Raw genomic sequence first — 27,598 nt, forward strand, 5'->3', positions numbered from 1 at the left:
GCTCCCCTTTCGATACTGCACTGAAAAGTCATAATGCTGTATCAGGAGAGCCCAGCGCGCCAGCCGGCCCGCAGGCTCACGGAGCCGCATCAGCCAACTGAGCGCACTGTGGTCCGTCTGCACTACGAATTTCGTCCCATCAAGGTAAACATCGAACTTACGTAGTGCAAACACGATAGCGAGGCACTCCTTCTCGGTCACGGAATAATTCCTCTCTGCCGGAATCAAGGAGCGGCTGGCAAAGGCCAACGGCTGCAACACACCATCGTATTCCTGTAGGAGGACTGCTCCTAAACCCAGATCGCTCGCGTCGGTCTGGACAACGAACGGTCTGGTCAGGTCGGGGAGTCTGAGCTGCGCTGTCTCCGCAATGGCGCTAGACAGTTGGCGAAAGGCCTGCTGCTGCTCAGGTCCCCACTGCCACGCGGCCGACTTACCCAAGAGCTTGCTCAAGGGTGCCTGCACTCGGGCACAGGACGGAATGAATGACCGGTAAAAGTTGGCCATTCCCAAAAAGCGGCGAAGGCCACGTACGTCCTTGGGCGCGGGGAAATCGAGGATTGCCCGAAGTTTCTCCCGGTCCGGCTCAATGGAGCCTCCGCCCAGCGTAAAGCCCAGTAACTGAACTCGGGTTTGCGCTAGTTGGGCTTTCGCAGGATTCAAAGTCATCCCGGCGGCCCTTACCCTCTCGAGCACATCGGCAATATGGGCCAAGTGTTCTTCGAAGGTTTGTGAATAAATCACGATGTCGTCGAGGTAGCACATGCAGTATGACCACTTTGCTTCCCCGAGGACGCGGTCCATGAGTCTCTGAAAGTTCGCAGGACCGTTGCATAGACCAAAGGGCATACGAGTAAACTCAAATAACCCTCTGTGGGACGTGAACGCGGTCTTGCACCGGTCACGTTGATCCATCCGGACCTGTAGGTAACCTTTGGAGGCATCCAGCGTAGTAAAGTACCTCGCACTGCCCAGGGTTCCTACGATGGAGTTAATCGTGGGGAGCGGATAGGCATCCTTACGAGTCACTCCGTTCAGACGGCGGTAGTCTACGCACAGGCGATGACTGCCATCTTTCTTAGGCACCAACACAATTGGAGACGCCCAGGCGCTGTACGAGCGGCGGATAATGTCGGCCGATAGCATCTCGTCCAGCAAGCCATCGATCACCTGCCTCTTGGCCAGGCTGACGGGCCGGGGGTTACACTTCAAAGGAAGCGCGTCTCCAGTTTCGATCGCGTGGCTCGCCAAATCGGTACAGCCAGGTTGATCGGTGAAGAGCTCTTCGTGCTGGCATAACAGTGCCGACAAGCGAGCCTTCTGTGTATCATCCAAATGAACCGCACAGGCGGCCAGAGGATGTGGTGCCTCTTCGTGCCGTGTCGCTCGATCCCTATGGGGACTTTGAGTCGACAAGCGCAAAGCGCAGGGGCCTGCCCCCGAATTCTGCGCGCGACGCGGTTCGTGCTGTGCCTCTCGTTCCCAAAGGGGAGTCTTAGCAGGCGAGCGCACAGTTCGAGGGCTTGCCCCCGAACTCGGCGCGCGGCACGTTTCCGACGCCCCATCTGCACAGGCAAGATCGGACGCCGGCGGGCTGATGAACGGCTTTAGCAACGTAAACGGTCCGTCGCGATAGCCGCCATTCGCAATGTCCACAACGATTCCGGTTTTAAGGAGAAAGTCCCTTCCGAGAATCATAGGAACACTGAGCCCGGGGAGATGAACGAAACGCGTGCGTCTCATTCGCTCTCCCCACCTGACAGTCAGCCTTGCGGCGCCCGCCGAATGGGCCACGCCTTTCGCAAGATTGAATGTCGTTCGGCAATCCCGCAAGCGCACTGAGTGCTTCTGCAAGTGGGATAACACCTGTTCGCCGAACAACGAAGCGCTTGCGCCCGTGTCCAGCAGCGCAGGAAATTCGCGGCCGACAATGGTCACCGGAATAAAGGGCGCGTGCGCCCCAGCAACACAACCTGCTCGGTACGCCGAGGGGACAAGCAAGGTTTCGGTCACTCGTGCCTTCACGAGCGACCCGCGCTCCCGTTTCCCGGCCTCGCAGGAGGCCTGGGCGCGGTGCAGTCCCTTGCTATATGCCCTCGTTGTTGGCAGCGAAAACAGCGCACTCCGCCGCGGTACCTTTCCCGAGGCGGAGCGGCCTCAGCTCCCTGCCGGGGTCGACTCGCTGCATGACCAAAGGGCCTGTTGTCACGAGCGTCCGCATCTGCGATGCGTTGGGTCGAAGTGCGTCCCTGCGCATGCATTTCGGGCGGTGGTGCAGCACAGGCTGCCCGCCTCCCGTACGTGTAGGGATCTAGAGCGCGCGCGCTCAGCTCCCATGCACACCCGCTTGTAGCCGCAAAGGCAGCTTGGCCGGGTTGTTGCCGTTGGGGGAGGGGCACAGGCCCTCCCCACGCGCAGCGTGGCTCAAGGGCCTCGCTGGCGGGCGGCGGTGGGCGATAGGCTCGCGCGGCGAGAATGTCGCCTTGAATACGCTTTGCCTCGGCGGCCAATTCTTCTAAATCTCGGAAGCGGCCGCCGCGCAGGTACGCCGAAAAGGTCGGATGTGCCTGCCTGATCACCCGTTCGACGCGTTCCTCGTTCGAAGCTTTGGGCTCGGCGACTAAGAACAGGTCTTGCATCGCGCGTACGTACTCCTGAAGCGACTCGTCAGGGGCTTGTGTACGTAGCTCAAGCTCTCGCCGCATCCTACTCTGGTAGTCAGCGGGTAGGAATTCGCGCAGGAATGCCACGCGGAACTCCTCGAGGGTTGTTGCACGGTATCCGGAAAGCCGGTACCACCTAGCCGCCGTGTCAGTAAGTGCTACGGGAACGACGCGTTCCAGCACCTCCTGATCCTCCAAACGATTTGCCATCTGGTAGCGTACCAGGGAGTCACAATAATCCCTGGCACTGAGCAGGTCACCGTATCCGCTGTAAGTCGGGACTGCCAACCGTACAGCGGGGTGCGCGCATTTCGGTACAGCCGAAAGCGCCTTCACTGCCCCGGAGAGTGACTGAATCATTTCGGCGGCGTTTTGCAACAGCGTCTGTGCGCCTGCTCCAAAGGGAACCGTTGGCGCGTTAGTGGCGTGGCCGAGCAAGGGTGAACAGTCGTCCAGCTCGATTAGCGGCGCGGTTTCCACAGGGATACCGGCCGCGGCGCCGCCAGCCCCAGAGCAAAACGGGCTCCTAGCGGGGTGCGCCTGCTGTCGTTCACAGCCGCCACTTGAGGCAGCTATACGTGAATTGCTAAAGCCGCTTGCAGCCAGCGTCGACAAAACAGGTGCGCGCTCGAAGGTTGCGCCACTGGGCACAACCGAATGCACTCCAAAGGGAGACGAGTGAGCGAAATTCGTGGCTGCAGCATTGTAATCCCCACAGGGGGCCGTGGCAGGCCACTGGTTTTGGCTGCTCATTTGAGGAGCAGCCAGCGGGCAAACGACGGAGAGGGCTAAGGCCCCGTTTCCGTGCTGCGCTCCGTAAACTCCACAGGGAGCCGATCGAGAGCGCTGCGACATCGCACTGCCTTGCATTGCGAAGGGAATCGTGGCAGACGAATGTACTGGTGTGCACTGTTCGGGGAGGGCTCTGGCCCCGTTCCCAAACAACGCTACTGCTCCAATGGGAGCTGGTACGTAGCGCCTCGTGTTGTCGTCCCCACAGGGGGCTGCGACAGGTGAGGGTGCATAAGTTCGCTGCTCAAGGGGAGCACTGGCCCCGTTATCGAGCAACGCGGCGTCTGCTCGCGGTAACAAAGGGCAAAAGTCACCTAACAAATGACAAAGGTCACTAGGCCTAGCAGACATAACGCGGCGAGTACAATATGCAAAGGCGTACTGACTCGGCTAAGCACAGACAAAAGCTTAATGAGCCTTTGAATCCGCGTTGGGCGCCAGTATGGGGTCTTAGGGTCTCACAGGAGTACCGACCACCGCGGGTTCGAGCTTAGCGAGCCACAGGGCCGCGTCAGCCGTCAGCCTCTAGCGCCGCTGCGCGCGAGCTCAGGCCACGAGGGGCTACCGAGCGACGCACGCAAGAACACAGTATTGCCCTAAATTGACGGAAACCGTTTATTGTCTCCAATGGCACCCAACACTGCACGAGCGCCCAGTCCCGGGACGGCGGGGAACCAAAGGGGTCCCGCACCAAGGGCGAAAATACAGTTAGGGGCGCCTGTAGCACGTCGCTGCGAGAGCACAGGCTCAAGCTGGGACGCGCCGCTAGGAAAAGTCCCGGCGGCTATGCTACTTGCTCTCGCGATAACCGATGGGCCAACTCGCGAGAGCTCGGGCAATCTCCTTCGGCTTGGGCCTCCGATGAGTGCGGCTCGGCGTGGTACGACCTCGCGCGAGCACTAGGCACCCGTTCTTCGGCTTAGCGTCGGGATAGGAACCACACGAGGTACGCGCTCCCCGCACGGGCAAAGGCACCGTGCGTGAGCTCAGTCCTAGTCACAAAGGTGTCGGTGGACGAGAGGAAGCATGTACGTACCGGGTGCTGTCCCAAGGAGCAAGAGAGTCGCTACCGTCACGGCAGTAGCCACCAGGGGCCGCTCCGTGACGTCACTAGCTCCGCCCTCACCGCGAACCAGCCGCAAGTGGAGCGCCACCGCCAAAACTGGTTCGGAGCAAGGACGACGTGGCAAAAAGGATTGCAGACATGGGTGAAATGCGCCCGCGCAATGGCGCGTCGAATTCCCCAAATCCCCACAACTTTCAGGAAATATGTTTGGCTGATGTATGTTCTCTGGAGATGGAGTGACCACTCATTTGATTCTACATACAAACTTTCAATGGGACTTGTTCTGAAACCGCCAGTGGCCAGTCGGATTCCTAAATGGTGAACCGGATCTAGCATCTTTAGCGCGCTCGGGGCTGCGGAATGATAAATCACGGCACCATAGTCCAATCGTGATTGAATGAGGCTTTTGTGAAGATTCATCAAACATTTTCTGTCGCTGCCCCATGTTGTATGGGATAAAATTTTCAGTAAGTTCATTGTTTTTAAGCATTTCACCTTGAGATACTTTATGTGTGGAATAAATGTTAGTTTAGAATCAAGTATGATACCTAAGAACTTGTGCTCTTTGTTCACAGGGATTTGCTGGCCATACATTTCGATATTGGGATCTGCAATGAGCCCTCTATTTCTTGTGAAAAGCACACAAGAACTTTTGTTGGGGTTCACTTTAAATCCGTTTTCTTCTGCCCATTTGGACACTTTGTTCAAGGCCTGTTGTACTTGCCTCTCACATACTGTAAGGTTGCAGGATTTGAAAGCTATCTGTATGTCGTCTACGTAAACAGAATAAAATATGGCTGGCGGTAACGAAACACGAAGGGTGTTCATTTTCACGATGAAGAGCGTGCAGCTAAGTACACCTCCTTGAGGTACACCAGTTTCCTGTATAAAAGGCCGCGACAATACATTTCCGACTTTCACGCGGAATGTACGGTTGGACAAATAGCTTTCTATTAGGACGAGCATATTGCCACGGATGCCAATTCCCGACAAGTCTCTCAAGATTCCATAGCGCCACGTAGTGTCGTACGCCTTCTCCATATCGAGGAATACGGATAGGAAATATTGTTTATTTAGAAAGGCGTCGCGAATGTTTCCCTCAATGCGCACAAGGTGATCGGTTGTGGACCGCCCTTCTCTGAAGCCACACTGAAAGGGATCTAGCATATCGCTGAGTTCAAGGAAATGCACAAGTCTGCGGTTAACCATTTTTTCAAAAAGCTTACAAATACAGTTAGTAAGGGCTATCGGACGGTAACTTGCCGCCAAGGAAGGGTCTTTGCCCTGTTTAAGAACAGGGACCACAATCGCTTCTTTCCATGCGGATGGGAGGTATCCCGTAGCCCAAATAGCGTTGAAAAGTGTGAGTAGTGTAAGTTTGGTGTCAGTATGTAAGTTTATGATCATGTCATACATGACTCTATCAGGTCCCGGTGCAGTGCTTTTGCATGTGTTCAAGGCAGCTCTCAACTCAGCAATATTGAAAGGCCGGTTATAGGGTTAATTTTGTCTGGATTTTCGTATTATTGGCTTACGTTCTTCTATTTGTTTGTATTTCAAAAAGGATTGCGAATAATGGTTGGAACTCGACACGCTCTCAAAGTGTTCCCCAAGTGAGTCTGCCTGATCTTTCAGTGTTTGACCTTGTGTGTTTACCAAAGGAAGAGAATATGTTTGTCGCCCTTTTATCCTATTAACCCTGTTCCAGACTTTGGCCTCATCTGTATACGAGTTGATACCTGATAAAAACTTCTGCCAACTCTCTCTTCTAGCCTGTCGGCGTGTTCGCCTGCCTTGCGATTTCACTTTCTTAAAGTTAAACAGATTCTCCGCAGTGGGAGAGGCGCGTAGCAACCCCCACGCTTTGTTCTGTTTCTTACGAGTGTTCCTACAGTCCTCGTTCCACCACGGGACACGCGGTTTGCATGCCAAGCCGTTTACTTGTGATATACATTTAGTTGCGGCATCTATTATGAAGGCAGTAAAATATTCCACGGCAGCATCAATTCCTAACGAGGACATGTCATCCCATGAAATACTACTGAGAGTTAGGAATTTCTCCCAGTCAGCTGTATCAATCTTCCACTTAGGAGCCTGTGGTGTATATTCGTTCTTTTTAGGTGTTCGTAGCAGTATGGGGAAGTGGTCGCTTCCGTAAGGATTGTTTGTAACTTCCCATTCGAGTTCCGGCAGTAGTGACGGGGAGACTAGGCTAAGATCTATTGAAGAAAAGGTTTTGTTGGCAAGACAGTAGTATGTGGGTTCTTTCTTATTCAGAATGCACGCACCAGAAGAGAAAAGGAATTGTTCAACAAGTCGTCCTCGTGCATCTATACGAGGGTCGCCCCACAGGTAATTGTGTGCATTGAAATCGCCAATAACAATATGAGGTTCTGGCAATTCATCTATGAAGGACTGAAATTCATGTTTAGGTAATTTGTAATGTGGGGGTATGTAGAGCGAGCAAATAGTTATGAGTTTGTTTAGCAGAACAACTCGCACCGCCACTGCTTCAAGGGGCGTTCGTAGCTGTAAGGGTTGACAGGCTATACCTTTATGAGTGACAATCGCAACACCACCCGATGATGCGACGGCATCATCGCGATCTTTGCGAAACGTAACATACGTTCGGAGAAAGTTTGTGTGTTTGGATTTTAAGTGTGTTTCCTGTAAACACAGCACTTTTGGATTATGTTTGTGGATGAGTTCTTGTAAATCATCAATGTGTCTAAGGAGACCTCTGATGTTCCATTGAATGATTTGTGTATCCATATTTAGAGTAAATTTGTGCTGTGTTTACGGAAACGGAAGGGATGCCTTAGATTACAGAGCCCTTTCGAGGCCCTGTAATAGGGGTTTTGCTCTTTCTGAAGCGTTCGAGCGAGTGTCAACGCTCCTTAGGCGTTTGGTGCGCCTTGAGGACAGGTGTAGTGTCCATTGCCTCGTGTGAGACGCCGGACAAGCGCTCTTGCGAGCGAGAGGTTTTCCGAGAGAGTCCTGCCCTGGAAGGCAAGACCCCTGCGCCCACCAGCCCGGAGGTCGATGGGGCTCCCTGAGGGATTTGGCTGCGCTGGCCGTTGCCAACGCTGGAAGGGGCCTCGGAGGTTGGGGCAGCCTCGGCTGCGCCCACCTTCGGGGTCGGGGCCCCGTCTACTGGGTTGGCGGAACAGCGCTAGCTGCAACCGCCGCGGGGGCAGATGGCGTAGCTGCCGACTCACTGCTTGTGGGTCGGACAGCCGCCGGAGGCCGTTGTGACGCTGCCCCCTGACGCGCCACATCGGCAAAGGCTTTCTTGGGCAGGTACGATACCCGCCTACGTGCCTCCTTGAAACTTATATTTTCCTTTACTTTAACTGTTACAATTTCCTTTTCTTTTTTCCAGGATGTGCACGACCGCGAGTACGCGGCGTGCTCCCCATCACAGTTTACACAGTGGAGAGCATTCTCACAAGCTTCAGATGTGTGTTCGTGGGCACTACATTTAGCACAGGTTTGGCGGCCTCGGCAGCTCTGCGAGCTGTGGCCAAAGCGCTGGCATTTGAAACAACGGAGTGGGTTGGGCACGTACGGCCTAACACGGAGCATGATGTACCCGGCCTCGATTGACTCGGACAGGACACTTGAACCAAAGGTGATTATTAAGTGCTTCGTCTGAATCTCTTTCCCATCTCGCCTTATCTTTATTCTTCTAACATTGATAACATTTTGCTCACTGAAGCCCTCTAGGAGTTCCGCTTCAGTCAGCTCAAGCAGATCATCATCGGACACAACAACGCGGGTGGTGTTCATTGTACGGTGTGGCGTTACTGTTATGTGGGTCTCCCCGAATGACACTAGTTTCTGTAGTTTCTTATATTGCTTCTGGTCGCGGAGCTCCAAGAGGAGGTCACCGCTTGCCATCCTGGACACCTTGTAACCTGGTCCAAAAACATCAGTCAAGTACTTTGAGACAAGGAATGGTGAAATGTTTCGCACTGCTTTGTTTGGCTTTTCAGAGTGAATAACGTGGAACCGGGGAAAATTCTGGATTTGGTGTCCGAAAAACTTAAATACATCTTCGGTGCGCCCTCGTTTCGGAGGGCGATCAGGAAGTTTGGGGAAAGAAGTTTCCATGGAAATATATAAAAATTCGGCAACAGCGCCGACCGCCCACCACGGAGCCCAACGAGGGGACGCGGCAGAGCTTGTGTACAAGCCTGCACGACGCCAGCCGTACGCCATCACTATAACCCAATATGGTGTACCCAAGGTAGGAACAAGGTTAACCCTTGCCGACGTGGAGAAAGGAAGTAAATGGAAGAGAGAAGAAGACAGGAAAGATAAAGTGAGAGATAAAGTCGAAGGTTTGAGAAGAGAGGGACAGGAACAGGCGACTACCGATTTCCCCCGGGTGGGTCAGTCCGGGGGTGCCGTCTATGTGAAGCAAAGGCCGAAGAGGTGTGTTGCCTCCGCCGGGGGGCCTTAAAGGTCCAAACACCCAGCATCAGCTCAACCCCCAGGATCCCCCTTTCCCCAGACACGGCTAAGCCGCGCACGGCTACACGCGGGAGGGTCCGACCCTCGTGTGCTCGGGTCCGTGGTGTCGCAACACACCAAACGCCTGCTCACGCAGACGCCCCTGCGGGGGTATATATATATATATATATATATATATATATATATATATATATATATATATATATATATATATATATATATATATATATATATGTGTGTGTGTGTATGTATATCTATGTATATGTGTAGATGTATATATGTTGTATGCTGTTGCCGAATATTCTGTAGAGGGGGCTGCGGGCCTCGTCAAGCTGCCTCTACTGGAGCAGCTTTTACTTGCAGCCTCCTCCATCAAGTAGATGGAAATAAAGCTATTCTATTCTATTCTGTTATGCGCGAACCTTCGTGGAATGAATGCAGGTTCTTGCGCACAAGACGAAGACTGAAGTTGTTAAGGCACACGAGCGCAGACTTAGAACAGTGCTTTATTTCGAAGAAAGTGGCCACGTATATGACCACTTTCTTTCAAATTTTCAAACTGAATTCAATTTGAAAAATTTAATTGAAATTTCAATTAACTTTCCAAAATTTCAAATTGTGTGTCAAATCACGTGTGCGCCACCGGCAGAAAATTCCTACCTCTACGCAGGGAGGACAGCTCCTTGCTGGAAAGGGCGATAGACGGATTTGACACACAGGTGTCACCATACCTGTTAATCAATTCCGCTTGGATAATCTCACGGATTAACTGATTACGACTTTTGCTGACAATTGAGCAAGCACTATTATAACTGTTTGCACGTGACCGTTCTTGTGGCATTTCCCTGATTACGCATGCAATTTCTACAGTCGTAAAGTCGTAACAGTGGTGGCAGCGGTGGGATTGACCGGCATCGGCTACCTTGGCGCGGTGAGTGCCTGAAGTTTACCTCAAACACCACACTTTCTCTGACACAGGTTATAGTAGCTTAGGGAAGGATTTGGTGTTGCATTGTGTTAACCTTGTGTGCTTCAAGCCTAGTGGGAGTTTTGAAAACCAGGGGAGGCTGAGGGGGTAAACAGGGCAGTGTGTGAAATATTTGCGGATATGTCTTACTAGTAGCATTATAGTAGCGTACGGCAGGTATATTCAAAAAGGGTAAACAGGAGGAGGACAGTGTGAACGATGGAGAAGTACAAGGTCAAGGAACTTCTCCAAATTTGTGAAGAGTTGGGCATTGAGTTCGGCTCAATCAAAAGAAAGAATGCGATCCTTGAGGTCATGAGGACTGAGGATGTAACGGCTGAGGAAGCCGAAGAGGCATGGGCGGATGTCAAGGGACGTCGCGAGGAGGAAACGAGGGAGAAGGAACGTTGCGAGGAGGAAAGGAAAGAGAAGGAGCGTCGTGAGCACGAGCTTAAAATGAAGAGTTGGTAACCCGAAATAGCTCGCGGGCGCCTAGTCTCACTTCTAACGGTCCAAGAATACGCGATCAACTTCCACCCTTTGTCGTCGGAGAGGATATGGCCAAATACCTCGTGAAATTTGAGCACGTGTGCGAACGGAATAGCATTGAGCGATCCCTCTGGGCACAGAATCTGTTAGCCTTGCTTCCTGGGGAGGTATCAGACGTAATAACTTGCTTATTGAAAGAGGCGTTTGAGAGCTACAGTGATGTGAAGGAAGCGCTACTGCGGAAGTACAAATTGTCGCCCGAAGCTTTCCGGCAGAGGTTCCGGTATGCAAAAAAGGGCAGGGAGTCGAATGTTGACTTCACGTTTCGTCTAAAAGCCGACCTGGTGGAATGGCTGAAGGGCGAAGAGGTTTACAACGACCGCGACAAAATCGTCAAATGCATCGCGTTGGAGCAGTTCTACCGTTGCATTGATGAGGATGTCAGGCTCTGGCTGCAAGATAGGCTAAAGGAGGTTAAGCTAAACAAGCCAGCAGAGTTAGCGGAAGAGTATTACACCCGCCGCAGCTTGCACAGCAAGGCAGCGCGCGTAGAAAAAGCAGATAGGAGAGATGGGTTTTCCGGAAAGCCCGAAAAACGGAAGCCATTAACTTGTTACAATTGCGAAAAGCAAGGGCACATCGCTGCGAACTGCCCAGAGAAAATTGCTTTTGCAACAAAACAGCGAAACAATACGACGCGTTCTTTTGAAAAGCGGAGACCGTTAACCTGCTACAATTGCAAAAAGCAAGAGCACATCGCTGCGAACTGCCAAGAGAAAATTGCTTTTGCAACAATACAGGAAACTCACAAAAACTTACGACTATTGGAGCCATATGCGAAGGAAATTAAGGTAAACGGTAAGAAGTGCCGTGCACTTCGGGACTCTGCAGCAACTATGGACGTTGTCCACCCGTCTTTCGTCTCCTCAAGTGATTTTACGGGAGAGTGCGCTAGGATACGGCAAGTGGCCGAGGAGGAGTGTGTCTGTTTACCGATCGCAGCGGTTATCATTGAAGGAAAGTTTGGGAAACTTAACACAGAAGCCGCTGTGTCTGCCGCCCTCCCGGAGCACTTTCCCTACTTCTCAAATAGCTCGGAGCATCTGCTGAAGGATCAGGGCAAATCATTCTTTGCCGACGGGGCGTACATGGCCCTCACGCGATCCAAAGCGCGCCAGCTGTCGAGGGAATTTGACTTTGAGTCGCTGAGCGAACAGCGGCGCGGCACACGGACTGATCAAGGTAACTTGAGTGGTGAGCAGGCACGGGAGAGGCAGAGCTCGGAGGCTGGCCTGGGCGAGCGTGTCCTGGAAGTGAGTGGGAGTGACACGTGCAGTGCTAGCCGCGATATGGACGCGACGCCGCAGTTAGGCGACGTGGGCTCCACACTCGCTCCGGTTTCCGCCAGCTGGCAGGAGCTTGCTGCAGTTGAAAGGGAAACTGATTCGCGAGCAACAGGAAGACTGTTCAATAGCCGATCTGATGAAGAGCGTCAAACGGGGAGTGAAAAAAAAGAGGGTTTCATTTTACGAGGAATCTGGCTTATTGTACCGCCGCTACACGGATAAGCAGGGTCGCAAATATAAGCAGCTTCCGATTCCTCGAAAATATCACCGAAAAAGATGAATGACCTCACTTGCTTCCTCAGTAGTATATTTTCGGTCCAAGTGATTTCAAGGGGACCATTGTATTTGTCATTATTATTGCTGATTATTAGTTGTTCCTGATATTTTGGTGTTAATTTGAAAAATGGTTGTTTGAGCCTTGTGTACCAGATCGTACACCTCCCTCTTGTTGCAGCGGGAGCAAAAAGGGGGATAGCAATTTAGTTAGGTTGATTTGGATTATGGCCTTGTCTGGTGTTTGACGGGAGACAGAGGGCACTTACTCGTGTTGGATGTTGCCTTTTGCCGGTCGGTTTTGCAAGCTGCAGAACGACCAACCATGACCAGTGGCGAGAAGCAAGGGCTTCGGAACGACTTGAGCGGAGCTGGTCGAGGTGCCTTGGCGACAACGCGGTGAGCAGAGCTCCTGTCCTGGCGTGTGGGACCTGGGCACGTGAAGTTACCTGGCGTCCGGACACTGGACGTGAACTTGGACGAGCCTGACGAACGTGCGCGCCTGGCATCCGAGCCACGTGAAGGCAGCTCGTCTTCCCGGCGCCTTATCTGATGGCGCGAATGCTGTTGTGCCATTACTACCAGCCCGGAATCTGAATCTACAAGAGGCAGAATTTATCCTGCGAACGCCCTTTGGACAAACCCGGGGCTGCGCCGAAAGGCACAGCGCCCTAACTCTCACTTGACAAGTCAAGATGCTGAGCCGTCAGGCAGCGGCGTCCTGAGGAGAAGCATCGGCAAGCGACATGTCCAAAGTGCAACAAAGTGCTAGACAGCCCGGCGCCGTATTTCCTTTTCCCTGGAGGTCACCGCGCGCGGCAACTTTCAAGCGGGTGGCCAGCGCGGTCGCTGGTTGGACCTCTCGGACGACCGTCGAGTGCTGGCTTTGTATTGGGCCGTTTGAGTGACAATCGTTTCTTGGGGCTTTATAAGCCCAGACGCCGCCGCCGGGAGAACCGGATCCACGGACCCACCGGGAGCCCAGTGCCGCTCTCGAGTGGAGTGAGATGTGTCACGCGTTAGAGTCTCACCGGACGTCGCCGAGCGGGAACAGTCGCGTTTGCTGTTAGCTCTCGGCCCCAGTGCCGATCCGATCTTGTCCTGTATAATGACCTGTATATAGTGTATAAAGTCCCTTTCATTATTCTCACCGACGCCTGACTGGGAGTCTTCGCTACCAACGCTCTGTCACGAAACGGGTGACGAGCGCTACGAGACCACCTCAAAGTCGTAACAACGTGCACCTAAATGTAAGTGCACGGGTGTTTTCGCAATTCTCCTTCATCGAAATGCGGCCGCCGCACCCGGGATCCCATCCCGCGTCCTCGTGCTTAAATAGCACCCCGACACCATAGCCACTAAGCAACCACGGCGGGTGTGCACAGCTTTGGCTGTAACTCAAGCGTATTATACCGGGTGCGGCAGGTATTTGAGAACAAAGTTACGCCCGCACACGAGCAGGCAAAGATACTGGATACAGATAATGTATGACTATTTAACGTCGTGTACAGGCAGCCATGCATGCAATGAATGTCACCATTCAATGAAACCACTGAGAGCAGTAATCAGACTCCACACGCTGCCGAAACCAACCGCAGGGTGTGATGAGGTGTGTCTTCGGAATATTCGCCATTGCATCAACAACAGCTCCCCATGAGAGCCTCAAGGGTGTTGTGTGGGTGCTTATAGAACTACCTCTCAACTACGCACCATACGTAGTAGTCCATTGGGTTGAGATATGGGCAGCTGAGAGGCCACATTTGGAGTAACGTGGTCATGGAGGTTTTCGTCCATCCATTCTTGCTCTAAAAATTAAATCATGGGGTTATACGTGTCAAAACCACCTTCTGATTATGAGGCACACCGTAGTGGGAGACTCCGTAAATTTGGACAACTTGAGGTTCCTTAATGTGCACCTAAATCTAAGTACTCGGGTGTTTTCGCACTTCGCCCTCATCGAAATGCGGCCGCCGTGGCCAGGATTCGATCCCGCGATCTCGTGCTCAGCCGCCCAACACCATAGCCACTGAGCAACCACGGCGGGTTGCCATTCTTGCGTGGTATGGGCTCTGTGGGATGGTGCAGAGTCTTGCTAGAAAACCTACGGCCTCTCACGTGATACAGCAGCAATCCAGGGCTTCACAGCCATGTTTAATACCTCAGTGTAAGCAACAGCGTTAACTCTGGCACCTTCAAGAAAAAGAATGTGGAGGCATCACGTCTCCTTCACTGCTCACGACAGGCAGGACCATCTCTGATGCTGGAAATTTTGTGCGCATGACAGTTGGAATATCCTTGGGGCCATTGCACAGCCACCGATCATTTTTTCGGTTCAGCTTTAGGCCCTGGACAAAGTTTTTTTTTTTTCATCGGATAGAAACCACAACATTCCAGGCTCCTCTGGGCGTTTCAGTTTAGTCAGGAGACGCTTAGCTCTGGTCAGGCGGTTCTCCTTGGTTTTCTCAGACAAGAACTGTCCTCTCCGCATAGCATGAAACTTCTAGCGAAGGTCCTCATGGACCACACGTCTGACAGTGGCCTCGTCAACCTCCGCCTCTTTGGCGAGGGCTCTTATCGACTTGCCAAGGTCTTCATCAATGATACCTTGGACGCGACTAATGAATTCTGGTGTCCTAAGAGCGTCAGAACGCTGACAGTGTCGTTTCCTTTGTGAAACAGCGTCCACATCACCCTTGGCAGCCTCTAGTTCTCTCTGAACTTTGAACACGAATGATTGGGCAACCTTCAAGAATGTTGCGATAACTGAATCAGGGTGTACGGCAGCCAAGGACATGATAACTGCATGGCTCTTCATTTGCTGAGTTAGCTGAAGTTCTGTTATGATTACCTGCGGCAAAAAAGTATTTGTACCTATTACGTACCTAAAGGATGGGGATGAGGAAATGTGTTCTCAAATACCTGCCGCACCCTGTAAATGAAAACTCCCGTTTCAACCTTTCAAACTCTTCATAGGGGAGCAACACCAGCTCAGTAATCTAGTCAACATTTATTAAGTATTGGCACTCTAGAACTATATTTTAGAAATCCAAACAATCAATTCAATATCATACTGCATCTATCGCATTATTTTATTTATTTCAAACATCCGCAGATGTCTCGAAGAGTAAATAAAAATGAGATTTCGCTAACTGATTTTTTTTTAATTTTCACACCACATACAAGATTTTCTCTTCCGTTTCAGTTGTCTACGAATACACGGTCAAGGCAATCGACCGAGATGGGAAACCCGCACAGGGATCAGTTATTACGAGGAATTCAAACTTCTCTGAAGGAACTTACTCGCGCAATGCTGCCAGGTACCAGCTTCGCTCACTATGGTACGGAATGGAGCTTTGGGTTTATGCGTTTTAACGGAAAAGAAAACATTTAACGCCCCCCTCTCGCTCTTAGTTATATCTTTAGCTAGTCCTTGGAGATCTAGGCGCTTACAAAGTCCAATCGCTTTGCTCTTCATTCTCGTTTGACCTTTTTTCACAGCCACGAAGTTTTTGTTCATCGCCTGTGCTGCCTTCTCTCTATACATGATTCTAGGCAAAACTACGAAGCCGCCTATCTTATCTGCCTGCAAAAGGCTGAGTTCATTATCTTTGAAGAATTTCACTAGAGAACGCAAAGGGTCTTTAGAGCAGTTCCGTTCAGTCCGCGTGACACTCTTGGCAAGGCAGTTCACTCCGTCCAGAAGGCAGTGCTCCCGATCTCCTTGTGGGGCCTTTTTCTCCATAGCCCTGTTTAGGGTCATCATTTCGGGGAGTGGGACCAATGGCTCAAGTCCAAACTTAGGGCCTTTCTGAAGAACATTTGAAATGTTGGAGGGAATGAAGGCACTTTCCATAACTAAGATTTCCATTTACACGGTCCGGCGCTTTCGGCTTTCCCATAGCTCTAAGGATGAATTTCATATTCCAATTCCACTATATCTTGGTCATACGGGCAGCTTCGCTTCTAAGATAATAGAAACACCTTAGAGTAATCCATTCCGGGTACTGGGCACAGCAGACAGCATGTAGCCAATCTGTATATAAACGAACTTGCTGCCGCAGTTCAGATTGCCAGATCTTGCAGAGAAGTTTCACATGGCCCCACGAGGGTGCCCCAGGGCCAAACAGAGCACTCACATCTACCGGTGTAACAGAATTCCTGATGCAGACCCCAAGGTACCTTGCATGGCATGTCGCAAACATGATGTTTGTCAGGAGCTGGTTGACATCCTGAAGGTCAACAGAAGGAAGATAGAAAGGTGAGCCCGATATAGAAGAAATATACTTTAGAAGAGTTAACTGCTGGACTAGTTGGTGATCTTGCATACTAAAAAGATTTTGCGCCAAAACAACACACACAAGAAAGACGACGACACCACGGGCGCTACTTCAACTGTTTAATAAGGGTAAAAGCACCCGACATATAAAGCCCTCCAAAACACCGCGCACGCGCACAAGGCAACATGGAGTAAAAAGTCTTATCAGAGTAAGCGCGATAGAAACTTCAGTTCAGCCTCGTAAAGGAAAACCGAAGTGTCACTAACACAGTTCGGACCCGCTTTCATGATGTAGAATGCTTCCAATGTTTCACGCGATGTCTGATGCCTGCCCCTACCCGGAATCCTCGCATCGCAGAACCGTGGAAAACAATCGGTGCAAGCCCTGCAGTGATCCACAAGTCGCTCACATTCATTATTTTTGATAACTTTTGCGTGCTCCCTAAGCCGGTCGTTCACACAATGCCCAGTGTGTCCAATGTAGAATTTCCCGCAGGACAGAGTAATTTCATAAACGATGTTTGTGGCACACTTTACGAAACGGTGGCCATGCTTCTTCTGACAGCCAAGCATTTGGCTTTCGCAAGGTAGGCGACGGCTTAGCTGGGCAAGATTTTGGGGAGCGGAGAACACCACCGGTACATTATACCGGTTAGCCACTTTTTCAGGCTGTTCGCGACTTTATTGATGTAGAGGACCACTATAGGCCACTCTTTTCCCTTCGACTCTACCCTGCTCACCCCAGCCTTCAACTTCTTCAAAAGCGTTTCGGCCACAGGGACCAAGACCGACTCAGGGAAGCCAGCTGCAACGAGCCTGCCCAATCGATTGTAAAAACTGGCTTGCATCTCATGTACACACGACTTCCGGAGCGATGACTCCAGGCATGCCTCTTTTCATTACCTTTTAGTGGGTCGAATTGTACGGCAGGAGCCCTTTTCGAGCACGAGGGGAGTAAGCCCAACAAATGTGCCCATCTGAAAACTTTAACTGTAAATCTAAAAACTGAAGCATGCCATTATCCGGTAGCTCATAAGTAAAACAGCCCTATCCCCAGGTTTCTAAAATAATCTAAAACACTGCTCACTGTAGCCTCACTCGAAACGGAGCACTGCTTGTTTAAAACCACTAAAAAGTCGTCCATGTAACGAAACACTTTAAGGACTTTGTCATTAATAAAATGGTTAAAACGATCGTGTAGAGAGCGATCGATAGATGATAAAAAGATATTGCAAAGTATAGGGCCTATACAAGAGCCTGTGCATATGCCTTTCTTCTGCAGGTAAGGTTGCTCGTCAAATAAGATAAAAGTACTCCGGAGATAAAATTCTAAGAAAGACTAAAAAGTTAACAGTGATACCAGCGGCGTTTTGGAAAGCCACCGGGCCACTCTCGTCTATGCAATCTTTAACAGAGGCAAACAGGTCCAGATAGGGCACTGAATAAAAAAGGTCTTCTACATCAACAGAAAAACATAATCTGTCATTCTTTTCTCCGAAAAAATGGGCTACTTCCCCTGAACTTTTTGTAAGAAAGGGATCAGTTATTACGAGGCTATTCAAACTTCTCCGAAGGAACTTACTCACGCAATGCTGCCAGGTAACAGCTTCACTCACAATGCTACGGAATGAAGCTTCGGGTTTATGCTTTTTCACGGAAAAGAAAACATTTAACGCCCCCCTTTCCTCTTTTCCTCTTCTTTTTAGTATGCAAAGTCACCAACTAGCCCAGCAGTTAGCTCTTCTAAATTCTGCATTCCTCCTTCGGACGCAGAGATTGGCTTTTCTGTAACGCTTTATCGATTTATGTTTTAGCGCGTCACACGTTGAAACGCGCCGTTTGAAGGATAAGATAAAAGAGGCGAATAAAACAAACCTGCTGTTTTATCAAGAGCATGCGTTAGAATATAAAGAACACTGCTTTCGTAAGTTGGGTATAATTTTACGAAAAGAAAAATCCCGTGCTAAGTTTGTATGATGCTGTATGCGTTGCGTACTCACAAGTATCCAAGTCCTAGACGTGTAAGTTTAGATAGGAGCTAAGGCCCCAGTGGCCCCCTCCCCAGGCCCCCAGGCCCCCTCCGGACAGGCCGCCATTGGAATATGAACCTGGCAACGTTTAACGCAAGAACATTATCTAGTGAGGCGAGTCTAGCAGTGCTATTGGAAGAATTAGAGGGCAGTAAATGGGATGTAATAGGGCTCAGTGAAGTTAGGAGGCCAAAAGAAGCATATACAGTGTTAAGGAGCGGGCACGTCCTGTGCTACCGGGGCTTAGCGGAGAGAAGAGAACTAGGAGTCGGATTCCTGATTAATAAGAATATAGCTGGTAACATACAGGAATTCTATAGCATTAACGAGAGGGTGGCATGTCTTGTTGTGAAACTTAATAAGAGGTACAAAATGAAGGTTGTACAGGTCTACGCCCCTACGTCCAGTCATGATGACCAGGAAGTCGAAAGCTTCTATGAAGACGTGGAATCGGCGATGGGTAGAGTGAAAACAAAATACACTATACTGATGGGCGATTTCAATGCCAAGGTAGGCAAGAAGCATGCTGGAGACAAGGCAGTGGGGGAATATGGCATAGGCACTAGGAATAGCAGGGGCGAGTTATTAGTGGAGTTTGCAGAACAGAATAATATGAGGATAATGAATACCTTCTTCCGCAAGCGGAATAACCGAAAGTGGACATGGAGGAGCCCGAACGGCGAGACTAGAAATGAAATAGATTTCATACTCTGCGCTAACCCTGGCATCATACAAGATGTGGACGTGCTCGGTAAAGTGCGCTGCAGTGACCACAGGATGGTAAGAACTCGAATTAGCCTAGACCTGAGGAGGGAACGGAGGAAACTGGTACATAAGAAGCCCATCAATGAGTTAGCGCTAAGAGGGAAAATAGAGGAATTCCAGATCAAGCTATCGAACAGGTATTCGGCTTTAAGTCACGAAGAGGACCTTAGTGTTGAAGCAATGAACGACAATATTGTGGGCATCATTAAGGAGTGTGCAATAGAAGTCGGTGGTAACTCCGTTAGACAGGATACCAGTAAGCTATCGCAGGAGACGAAAGATCTGATCAAGAAACGCCAATGTATGAAAGCCTCTAACCCTACAGCTAGAATAGAACTGGCAGAACTTTCGAAGTTAATCAACAAGCGTAAGACAGCGGACATAAGGAAGTATAACATGGACAGAATTGAACAAGCACTCAGGAACGGAGGAAGCCTAAAAGCAGTGAAGAAGAAACTAGGAATTGGCAAGAATCAGATGTATGCGTTAAGAGACAAAGCCGGCAATATCATTACTAATATGGATGAGATAGTTCAAGTGGCTGAGGAGTTCTATAGAGATTTGTACAGTACGAGTGGCACCCACGATGATAATGGAAGAGAAAATAATCTAGAAGAATTCGATATCCCAGAAGTAACGCCGGAAGAAGTAAAGAAAGCCTTGGGAGCTATGCAAAGGGGGAAGGCAGCTGGGGAGGATCAGGTAACAGCAGATTTGCTGAAGGATGGTGGGCAGATTGTTCTAGAAAAACTGGCCACCCTGTATACACAATGCCTCAAGACCTCGACCGTACCGGAATCTTGGAAGAACGCTAACATAATCCTAATCCATAAGAAAGGCGACGCCAAAGACTTGAAAAATTATAGACCGATCAGCTTACTGTCCGTTGCCTACAAAGTATTTACTAAGGTAATTGCAAATAGAATCCGGAACACCTTAGACTTCCGTCAACCAAAGGACCAGGCAGGATTCCGTAAAGGCTACTCAACAATAGATCACATTCACACTATCAATCAGGTGATAGAGAAATGTGCGGAATATAACCAACCATCATATATAGCTTTCATTGATTACGAGAAAGCGTTTGATTCAGTCGAAACCTCGGCAGTCATGGAGGCATTGCGGAATCAGGGTGTAGACGAGCCGTATGTAAAAATACTGAAAGATATCTATAGCGGCTCCACAGCCACTGTACTCCTCCATAAAGAAAGCAACAAAATCCCAATAAAGAAAGGCGTCAGGCAGGGAGATACGATCTCTCCAATGCTATTCACAGCGTGTTTACAGGAGGTATTCAGAGACCTGGATTGGGAAGAATTGGGGATAAGAGTAAATGGAGAATACCTTAGTAACTTGCGCTTCGCTGATGATATTGCCTTGCTTAGTAACTCAGGGGACCAACTGCAATGCATGCTCACTGATCTGGAGAGGCAGAGCAGAAGGGTGGGACTAAAAATGAATCTGCAGAAAACTAAAGTAATGTTTAACAGTCTCGGAAGGGAACAGCAGTTTACGATAGGTAGCGAGGCACTGGAAATGGTAAGAGAATATATCTACTTAGGACAGGTAGTGACTGCTGATCCAGATCATGAGAGTGAAATAATCAGAAGAATAAGAATGGGCTGGGGTGCGTTTGGCAGGCATTCGCAGATCATGAACAGCAGGTTGCCATTATCCCTCAAGAGAAAAGTGTATAACAGCTGTGTCTACCAGTACTTACGTACGGAGCAGAAACCTGGAGGCTTACGAAAAGGGTTCTACTTAAATTGAGGACGACGCAACGAGCTATGGAAAGAAGAATGATAGGTGTAACGTTAAGGGATAAGAAAAGAGCAGATTGGGTGAGGGAACAAACGCGCGTTAATGACATCTTAGTTGAAATCAAGAAAAAGAAATGGGCATGGGCAGGACATGTAATGAGGAGGGAAGATAACCGATGGTCATTAAGGGTTACAGACTGGATTCCGAGGGAAGGGAAGCGTAGCAGGGGGCGACAGAAAGTTAGGTGGGCAGATGAGATTAGGAAGTTTGGAGGGTCAACATGGCCACAATTAGTACGTGACCGGGGTAGTTGGAGAAGTATGGGAGAGGCCTTTGCCCTGCAGTGGGCGTAATCAGGCTGATGATGATGATGATGATGATGATGATGATGATGATGATGATGATGATGATGAAGGCCCCAGTTTTGGCCTACGGAAAACGCCCGGACTGAGGCGTTAGTTTCTTTGGGGCTCTAATTCCTCCTCTTATATTTCGAATAATTAGGTACAACGATCAATGTGTCAACTCTCAGCAACCTCTGAATGGTAGATTACATGTCCTATTCAGCAACGCTAGAGATGAATTGCAAGAAATGAGCGAGAACTTGAGCCGGAAGACTACGAGGACAGATCTGAGAACTGATGTGCAGAATACTACGGTAACCTTTCAATAGTCTGGCAAGGAAATACACGCACGTGATTGCTTTTCAGTCCCTTAAAGCTGTAAATTATTCTTGATTAAATAGTCTCGACGGGAGGCCGCTATCACGAGAAGAAAATCTACAGATGAACAAAGATTGGTTGGAGCGCACATGGCAGGCAATGTCAAGGCATGATTAACGGATTATAATACTGCAAGCCACGAGCGGTTCCAGACACCCGTCAAGAATGCGTCAACAGTCTCGTATTTTCCCCGTTGTGGGTCTCCTACAGCACCACGAGCCAAGCGCGCAGGTGCGTGTGTGTGTGTTCATAACCTTTTGGTACGACTTCGCAGGGAACAATTGATATTGTAGAAGGTCGTAGGGTGCGAACTGTAAATAATGAGGCCTTAGTAAACAAACATTGCGGCACCAGGTGCGTCGGCTCAGCTCAGCACCCTCCTTCTGCTGCTATACCTGTTGGAAAATGCCGAGGTTGGCATATGACCCTTACCAGGCAGTCGAGGTTATCTGAACTCGAATTCTTGCCATATTTATTTGTCGTTGAAAGAACATCGCTTAGCATACCATCATATCAAGTACTAGTTCTTGAGCCTCTTTCATCTCGTTCGCTGTTTCATTGATCGAATCAGAGAGTAATTATACTGCGCGGTATAGTTATGCGGCCGTTCTATTCAAATAGTGGGCACGGTGGGCCTTGCCGAGGCATGTCACTCACCAAGCCGTTCTTCTACTTCGTGCAGGGCTTGCTTCTCTGGGTCGCCGGAACCTCGGTTCATCGCCTACCCTACGGTGAAATACCAGCACCACTTCGTCAACCTGACGAACATTTCGGGGCGCCAACATGGCACGAAGTGAAGCTAATAGAAAATACCGCCCCTCTCCAGCATGTTCCAACCCCCCCCCCCCCCCGCCCCGGTTTCATGACGTCATCTAGCGTTGCCCATATAAAACAATCTGCGCATCAATTTATCTTCAGTGGGCATGGTGGGCCTTGCCGAGGCATGTCTCTCACCAAGCCGTTCTTCTGCTTCGTGCAGGTTCTTGCTATTCCACGTTTGGTAATGACTGTCCTTTTTTGCTGATACTGCCGTGCCCACGACAGTGTTCTAAAATATGTCGCGAGTGTTTTCATGTTCTAAAGCTTTTGCCGTGTGGGGATGTTGAAACTAATCCTGGACCCACTAACGCCGATTTGTTGCATAAAGTTCTTGACGGTCAAAATTTGCTGCGAGAGGAATTAGCCGACTTAAAAACAAAAACAGAAAACATGATAGTTGAAACAAGAGAACTGTTTCATAGGCTTCGAGCTCAGATATCGGAACTTAAATCTGGTACGGCTGGCTTGGGCTGCCTTGCAAACACAGGGAAGACGTTTCAAGAGTCTGTGAATACTCACGCTTGCAAGCTCATTGATGTTGAGGATAGAAGTAGGCGTTCGAACATAGTGTTACGCAGCAGTTGTAACGACGTTTATTCCGCGTCAAAGATGCGGCGAACCAACCACGCCCACAGCACGGATCACACTCGCGAACCTGCCCCACAAGCGATGATGAAGAAGAACCCCATATGAACCCCACATGATGATGATCATGTACAGATGACAAAAAATAGCTTATAAATTCCCACACTAATGTCCCCTCGCGCGAGAGCGGCCATGTCAAGTGATCAACGGCTGTCACAATCCATCGTTTACCGGGGAGAGTCACAGGAAGAGGACCATACAGGTCAATGCCAACGACCTAAATGGTTGCGACGGACAAGGAACCGGTTGCAGTTGTCCGCTTGGAGCTGTTTTAGGGAGCTTTCGACGCTGACATAGGGCGCAGGAAGCGACATACCTCGCTACACTGGCGGACAATCCAGGCCAGTAGAAGCGACCTTTGATGCGGTCATAGGTTTTCTGGAAACCAAGGTGACCAGCAGTCATGTCGTCGTGAGAAGCCTGCAGGACACGAGCACGTAGACAGCGTGGCAGGACAGGAACCCAGCCTTGACCATCAAGGTGATACACATGACGGTATAGGACGCAGTTGACAATCTTAATTTGCCTCAGCTGTCGACGAAGACGGGCGTTAGGCGGGCGCGAAGCTCCTTGAAGCTGGTCTATGATGCGCCGACAGTAAGAGTCGGCAAGTTGATGAGATTGGAAGGATTTGTTGTCGTGTGGAGGCATCTCGTCGACAGCGGCCAACAAGAAAGCATGTGAGGAAACGCTGTTTTCTCTTTATCGTCCTCATGCATAGGTATCTGCCAGTAGCCGGAACGCAGATCGATGCTGGAGAAGTACTCGTCTATTCGCGGCATAGGGTATACATCCTTGCATGTGATCTTGTTAAGTGCTCGGTAGTCGACACAAAATCGAACAGAGCCGTCTTTTTTTCGAACCAAAACAACGGGAGAAGATCAAGGGCTAGCAGAGGGGCGTATTATGTTCCGTTGAAGCATGTCGGTGACGTTCTCGTCAATGACTTTCCTCTCGGCTAGCGATACGCGATATGGTCTACGGCGCACGATGGATGTACCCTCTGTCTCTATCCGATGCGTCGTAATCGAAGTCTTTCCCAACGAAGCTGAATGCGCGTCAAACGAAGCTTCATGTTTTTGGAGCAAAGCAAGCAATTGTTGTGACTGCGAAGGTGTCAGGTCGGAACTGATGGCAGCTGCAAGAGCTGAAGGAGATGCGGCCCGTCCGGTACAAGGAACTTCAGAGGAAGATGGTTTAACGGAAACAACAGATATAGACTCTGATTCAGTGGCGCAAGCCAATGTAGTGCCTTTAGGGATGAGAATCTTTTCGGATGCCGGGTTTGTAGCGTAGAGAAGCGCAGAGCCATGATCAAACCGCACTATTCCTGATGCAAAGGCTATCCCTCTTGCGAGATAGCGTGCAGATGGTAATACGAGCACGTCGCCGCAGTCAATGACGTCAGACGTGATGGTAACGATGCTTTGATGGCGAGGAGGTAGCACGGTATCTTCTGCAGCAAGCAAGTGAAGTGGTGCGTCATCTGCATGAAGTGAATAGGTGGTGCCGGTCATGCGGAGAACGCGTTGCCCGCAGCAGATGGAGGCGGAGGCCGTAGGAAGAAAATCCCATCCCAATATGAGCTGCTAGGCACACGAACTTAGCACTGCAAATTGTACGTAATGCAGAAGTCCATCGATGGAAATACGAGCAGTGCACATAGCGATAGGTCGAATGGCGGCCCCGTGAGCAGCGAGTAGCGTAGGTCCATCATAGGGGGTCGTAACTTTCCGAAGTCGCGAACGCAATTCACGGTGAATAACTGAAACACTAGCACTAGTATCTATCAAAGCTGAAGCTACGTACACCTGCTACTACAACCAATATCATATTGCACGGACGCGATGGAGGAATTTCTGTCCTGTCGTTCGATGCAGCTTTTCCTCCAAAAGCTGCATAATTCAGTTTTCCGGACGACGCTCGGCGAATTGAGAAGCAGGTCTCAAGTGGGGACGTAGAGCGGTGAAGGGGTGATGGCGAGCGGCGTCTCGCAGGGCGGTACGTCTGAGCCGTCTCGGATGCTACAGTAGGCGATGGAGAGCGGCCGCGCGGTGGACCATAAGGACGGCGTTGGTCGTGGCAGCTCCCTAGACGTTGGAAAGTAGCTCCGGGCGAAAAGTCATCCCGTTCGTATGCGTCATATCCGCGACGCTCGTCTTGCTGGCGCTTGCGGCAAAAGCGTGCTATGTGGCCACGATAGCCGCAGTAGTAGCAATAGGACGAGGAGGACGCCACTGCGGATAGCTGGTTTGGGTAGGTGTGTTGGTAGTCATGGAAGCCATGTGGGCCGGTGTTGGTTTTGGAGGCATCGGTGGAACGATGACTGGAGTAGCTGCGGCTACTTGTGCGTACGTTGGTGGGGCCGTAGGGGTTAGAGGGTCCGTATATGCTGCAACAGCCATGGACGCCAATTCCTCCTTGATAACGTCTCGCAGATTGGTAGCCGAGGCATGAGAAGGCATAGGCCCTGCGGCTAAGCCAAGTTACTGTAGCTCTTCTCGAATTATTGCGCGTATCTTTGCTCGTAATGTAGGGTCGTCGGCGGTAGTGTTTGCAGTGGTGTCTGGCTGCAACCTTACTGATTCGAGTTCGTCAAGGCGCTGGCAAGTAGCAACGATACCAGCGACGGTAGCGGGGTTCTTGATGGCTAAAGCATTGAAAGCAATAGGTCCGATACCTTTGAGGATGTGGCGAACCCTGTCATATTCGTTCATGGCCGTGTTCACGCGCCGACAAAGAGCAAGCACTTCCTCGATGTACGACGTATAAGATTTCCCGAGTTGTTGCTTGCGGTTGTCGAGCGTCTTTTTTGCGAGGGCGGAACGAACAGCCGGTGTGCCGAAGATTTGGCGGAGCTGCTGTTTGAAAGCGCCCCAGTTCGTGAAATCAACCTCATGGTTGAAAAACCCAGTCTTCGCTACTCCTGTCAGATAAAAGGCGACGTGACGTAGTTTGGACGCATCGTCCCAACGGTTAGCCGAACTCACTCGGTCGTAGTCGTCCAGCCAATCCTCGATGTCTTCACCGCGAAGTCCAGCAAACAGTTGGGGATCACGCTGGTGCCCATTGACAACCCAATACGGAGAGGCTGGGGTAGCCGAGGCCGAGATGGTGGAAGCAGAAGTGCCTGTTGGCTCGTCCTGCGACATGCTGGCTGACAGCTGGCACAATCGGCGGCCCGATCAAAGCTCCAGGAGGTTGAGCGGGGAGTCAGAGGACGGAGGACCGAAGAGCACACTCCACCACTTGTGACGCAGCAGTTGTCACGACGTTTATTCCGCGTCAAAGATGCGGCGAACCGACCACGCCCACAGCACGGATCACACTCGCGAGCCAGCCCCACAATCGATGATGAAGAAGAACCTCATATGAACCCCACATGATGATGATCATGTTCAGATGACAAAGTGAGTGAGTGAGTGAAGAAACTTTTATTGCAGGTCCGGCGAGGACGCGAACTCGTCGCGCACCTGGCTAGTCCCACGTCGGGACCGGCAGGTCTAGCCCACCGGCCCGGTCGCGGGCACGCCGGACAGCCAGGATTTGCTTTTCTAGAGCGGGGCTACGCAGAAGCGAGTCCCACTCCTCCTTGATGAACTTGGGGTATATCGACCCGCACTCCCACAGCATGTGCGCTAGAGTGGAGGTCTGCCCGCAGGAGGGGCAGGCGTCGTCGCGATACACGTCTGGGTAAGCCTCGTGAAGAACGGACAGACACGGATACGTACTGGTCTGCAGAAGCCTAAGCGAAACGGCTTGCGCCCTATTCAGCTTGGGGTGAGGGGGTGGAAAGACCCTTCTAGACATGTAGAAGAATTTAATAATCTCGTTGTGAGTAGCGGGAGCGTCCCTGTGGCCGTAGGGGGGAGGGGAGTCGGTGCTTCTTGCAGAGGAAGCGCGGTCGGTGAGTTCACGCGCAGCCTCGTGAGCAGACTCATTGAGGTTCGGGGGAGCACCCTCGACCGACCCTACGTGAGCTGGAAACCAGTGGATTGAATTATGCGTGAGAGCATATCGACTCGAGCTGCTAAGAAGACGAGCAGCTTGCTTGGCGATGCAACCCTTCTGAAAAGCCCTAACTGCCGTTTTGGAATCGCTATATATCTCGGACCCACGACCGTCTAGCAGGGCGAGGGCGATGGCGGCTTGCTCGGCGACTCCGGGGTCTGAAGTGCGAATGGAGGCGCAATTGGAAATCTTGCCGCTAGAGTCGACCACAACGATGGCAAAGGTCTTCCCATCGCTGTACTCCGCGACGTCGACGAAGCTTGCTGTAATGTCTCGTTGCTTGATATGTTTCAGGATGGCTGCTGCTCTGGCCTTGCGCCTGCCCTCGTTTTGGACGGGATGGACATTTCGGGGCACAGGGGCCACTTCGAACTTGTCTCGAATGCACCTAGGGATCGGGGTAGTGACCATCGGGAATCCCGCAGGTTGGTAACCCAGCTATTCGAGGATGTGTTTACCTGCCGCTGTGGTGCTCAGGCGAGTGAGTTGCGCGCGTT

The 27,598-nt window shown here is 50.8% G+C and overlaps 2 protein-coding genes across 4 annotated transcripts in view; both read right to left on the reverse strand.

The window, feature by feature from the left end:
• Positions 1 to 27,598, reverse strand: part of LOC126540727 (uncharacterized) — a 175,787-nt gene that overhangs the window by 64,472 nt on the left and 83,717 nt on the right. Inside the window, exon 1 of one of the 3 annotated variants that reach the window (XM_055076244.2) lies at positions 22,284 to 22,377. The exons of 1 other annotated variant lie outside the window; for it this stretch is intronic. In XM_055076244.2, coding sequence (XP_054932219.2) covers positions 22,284 to 22,344 — 61 coding nt within the window. In that variant the 5' untranslated portion in view covers positions 22,345 to 22,377. Of the gene's footprint in view, positions 1 to 22,283; positions 22,378 to 27,598 lie in introns of those variants that run through there. One more of the 3 variants, XM_050187573.3, reaches the window with a different exon arrangement.
• LOC140216116 (uncharacterized) lies at positions 2,022 to 3,518 on the reverse strand. Its single transcript, XM_072286449.1, has one exon. The coding sequence runs from the start codon at positions 3,516 to 3,518 to the stop codon at positions 2,022 to 2,024; it is 1,497 nt and encodes a 498-aa protein (XP_072142550.1).

Source organism: Dermacentor andersoni, chromosome 2 (assembly GCF_023375885.2).
Source record: "Dermacentor andersoni chromosome 2, qqDerAnde1_hic_scaffold, whole genome shotgun sequence".
NCBI lineage: Eukaryota > Metazoa > Arthropoda > Arachnida > Ixodida > Ixodidae > Dermacentor > Dermacentor andersoni.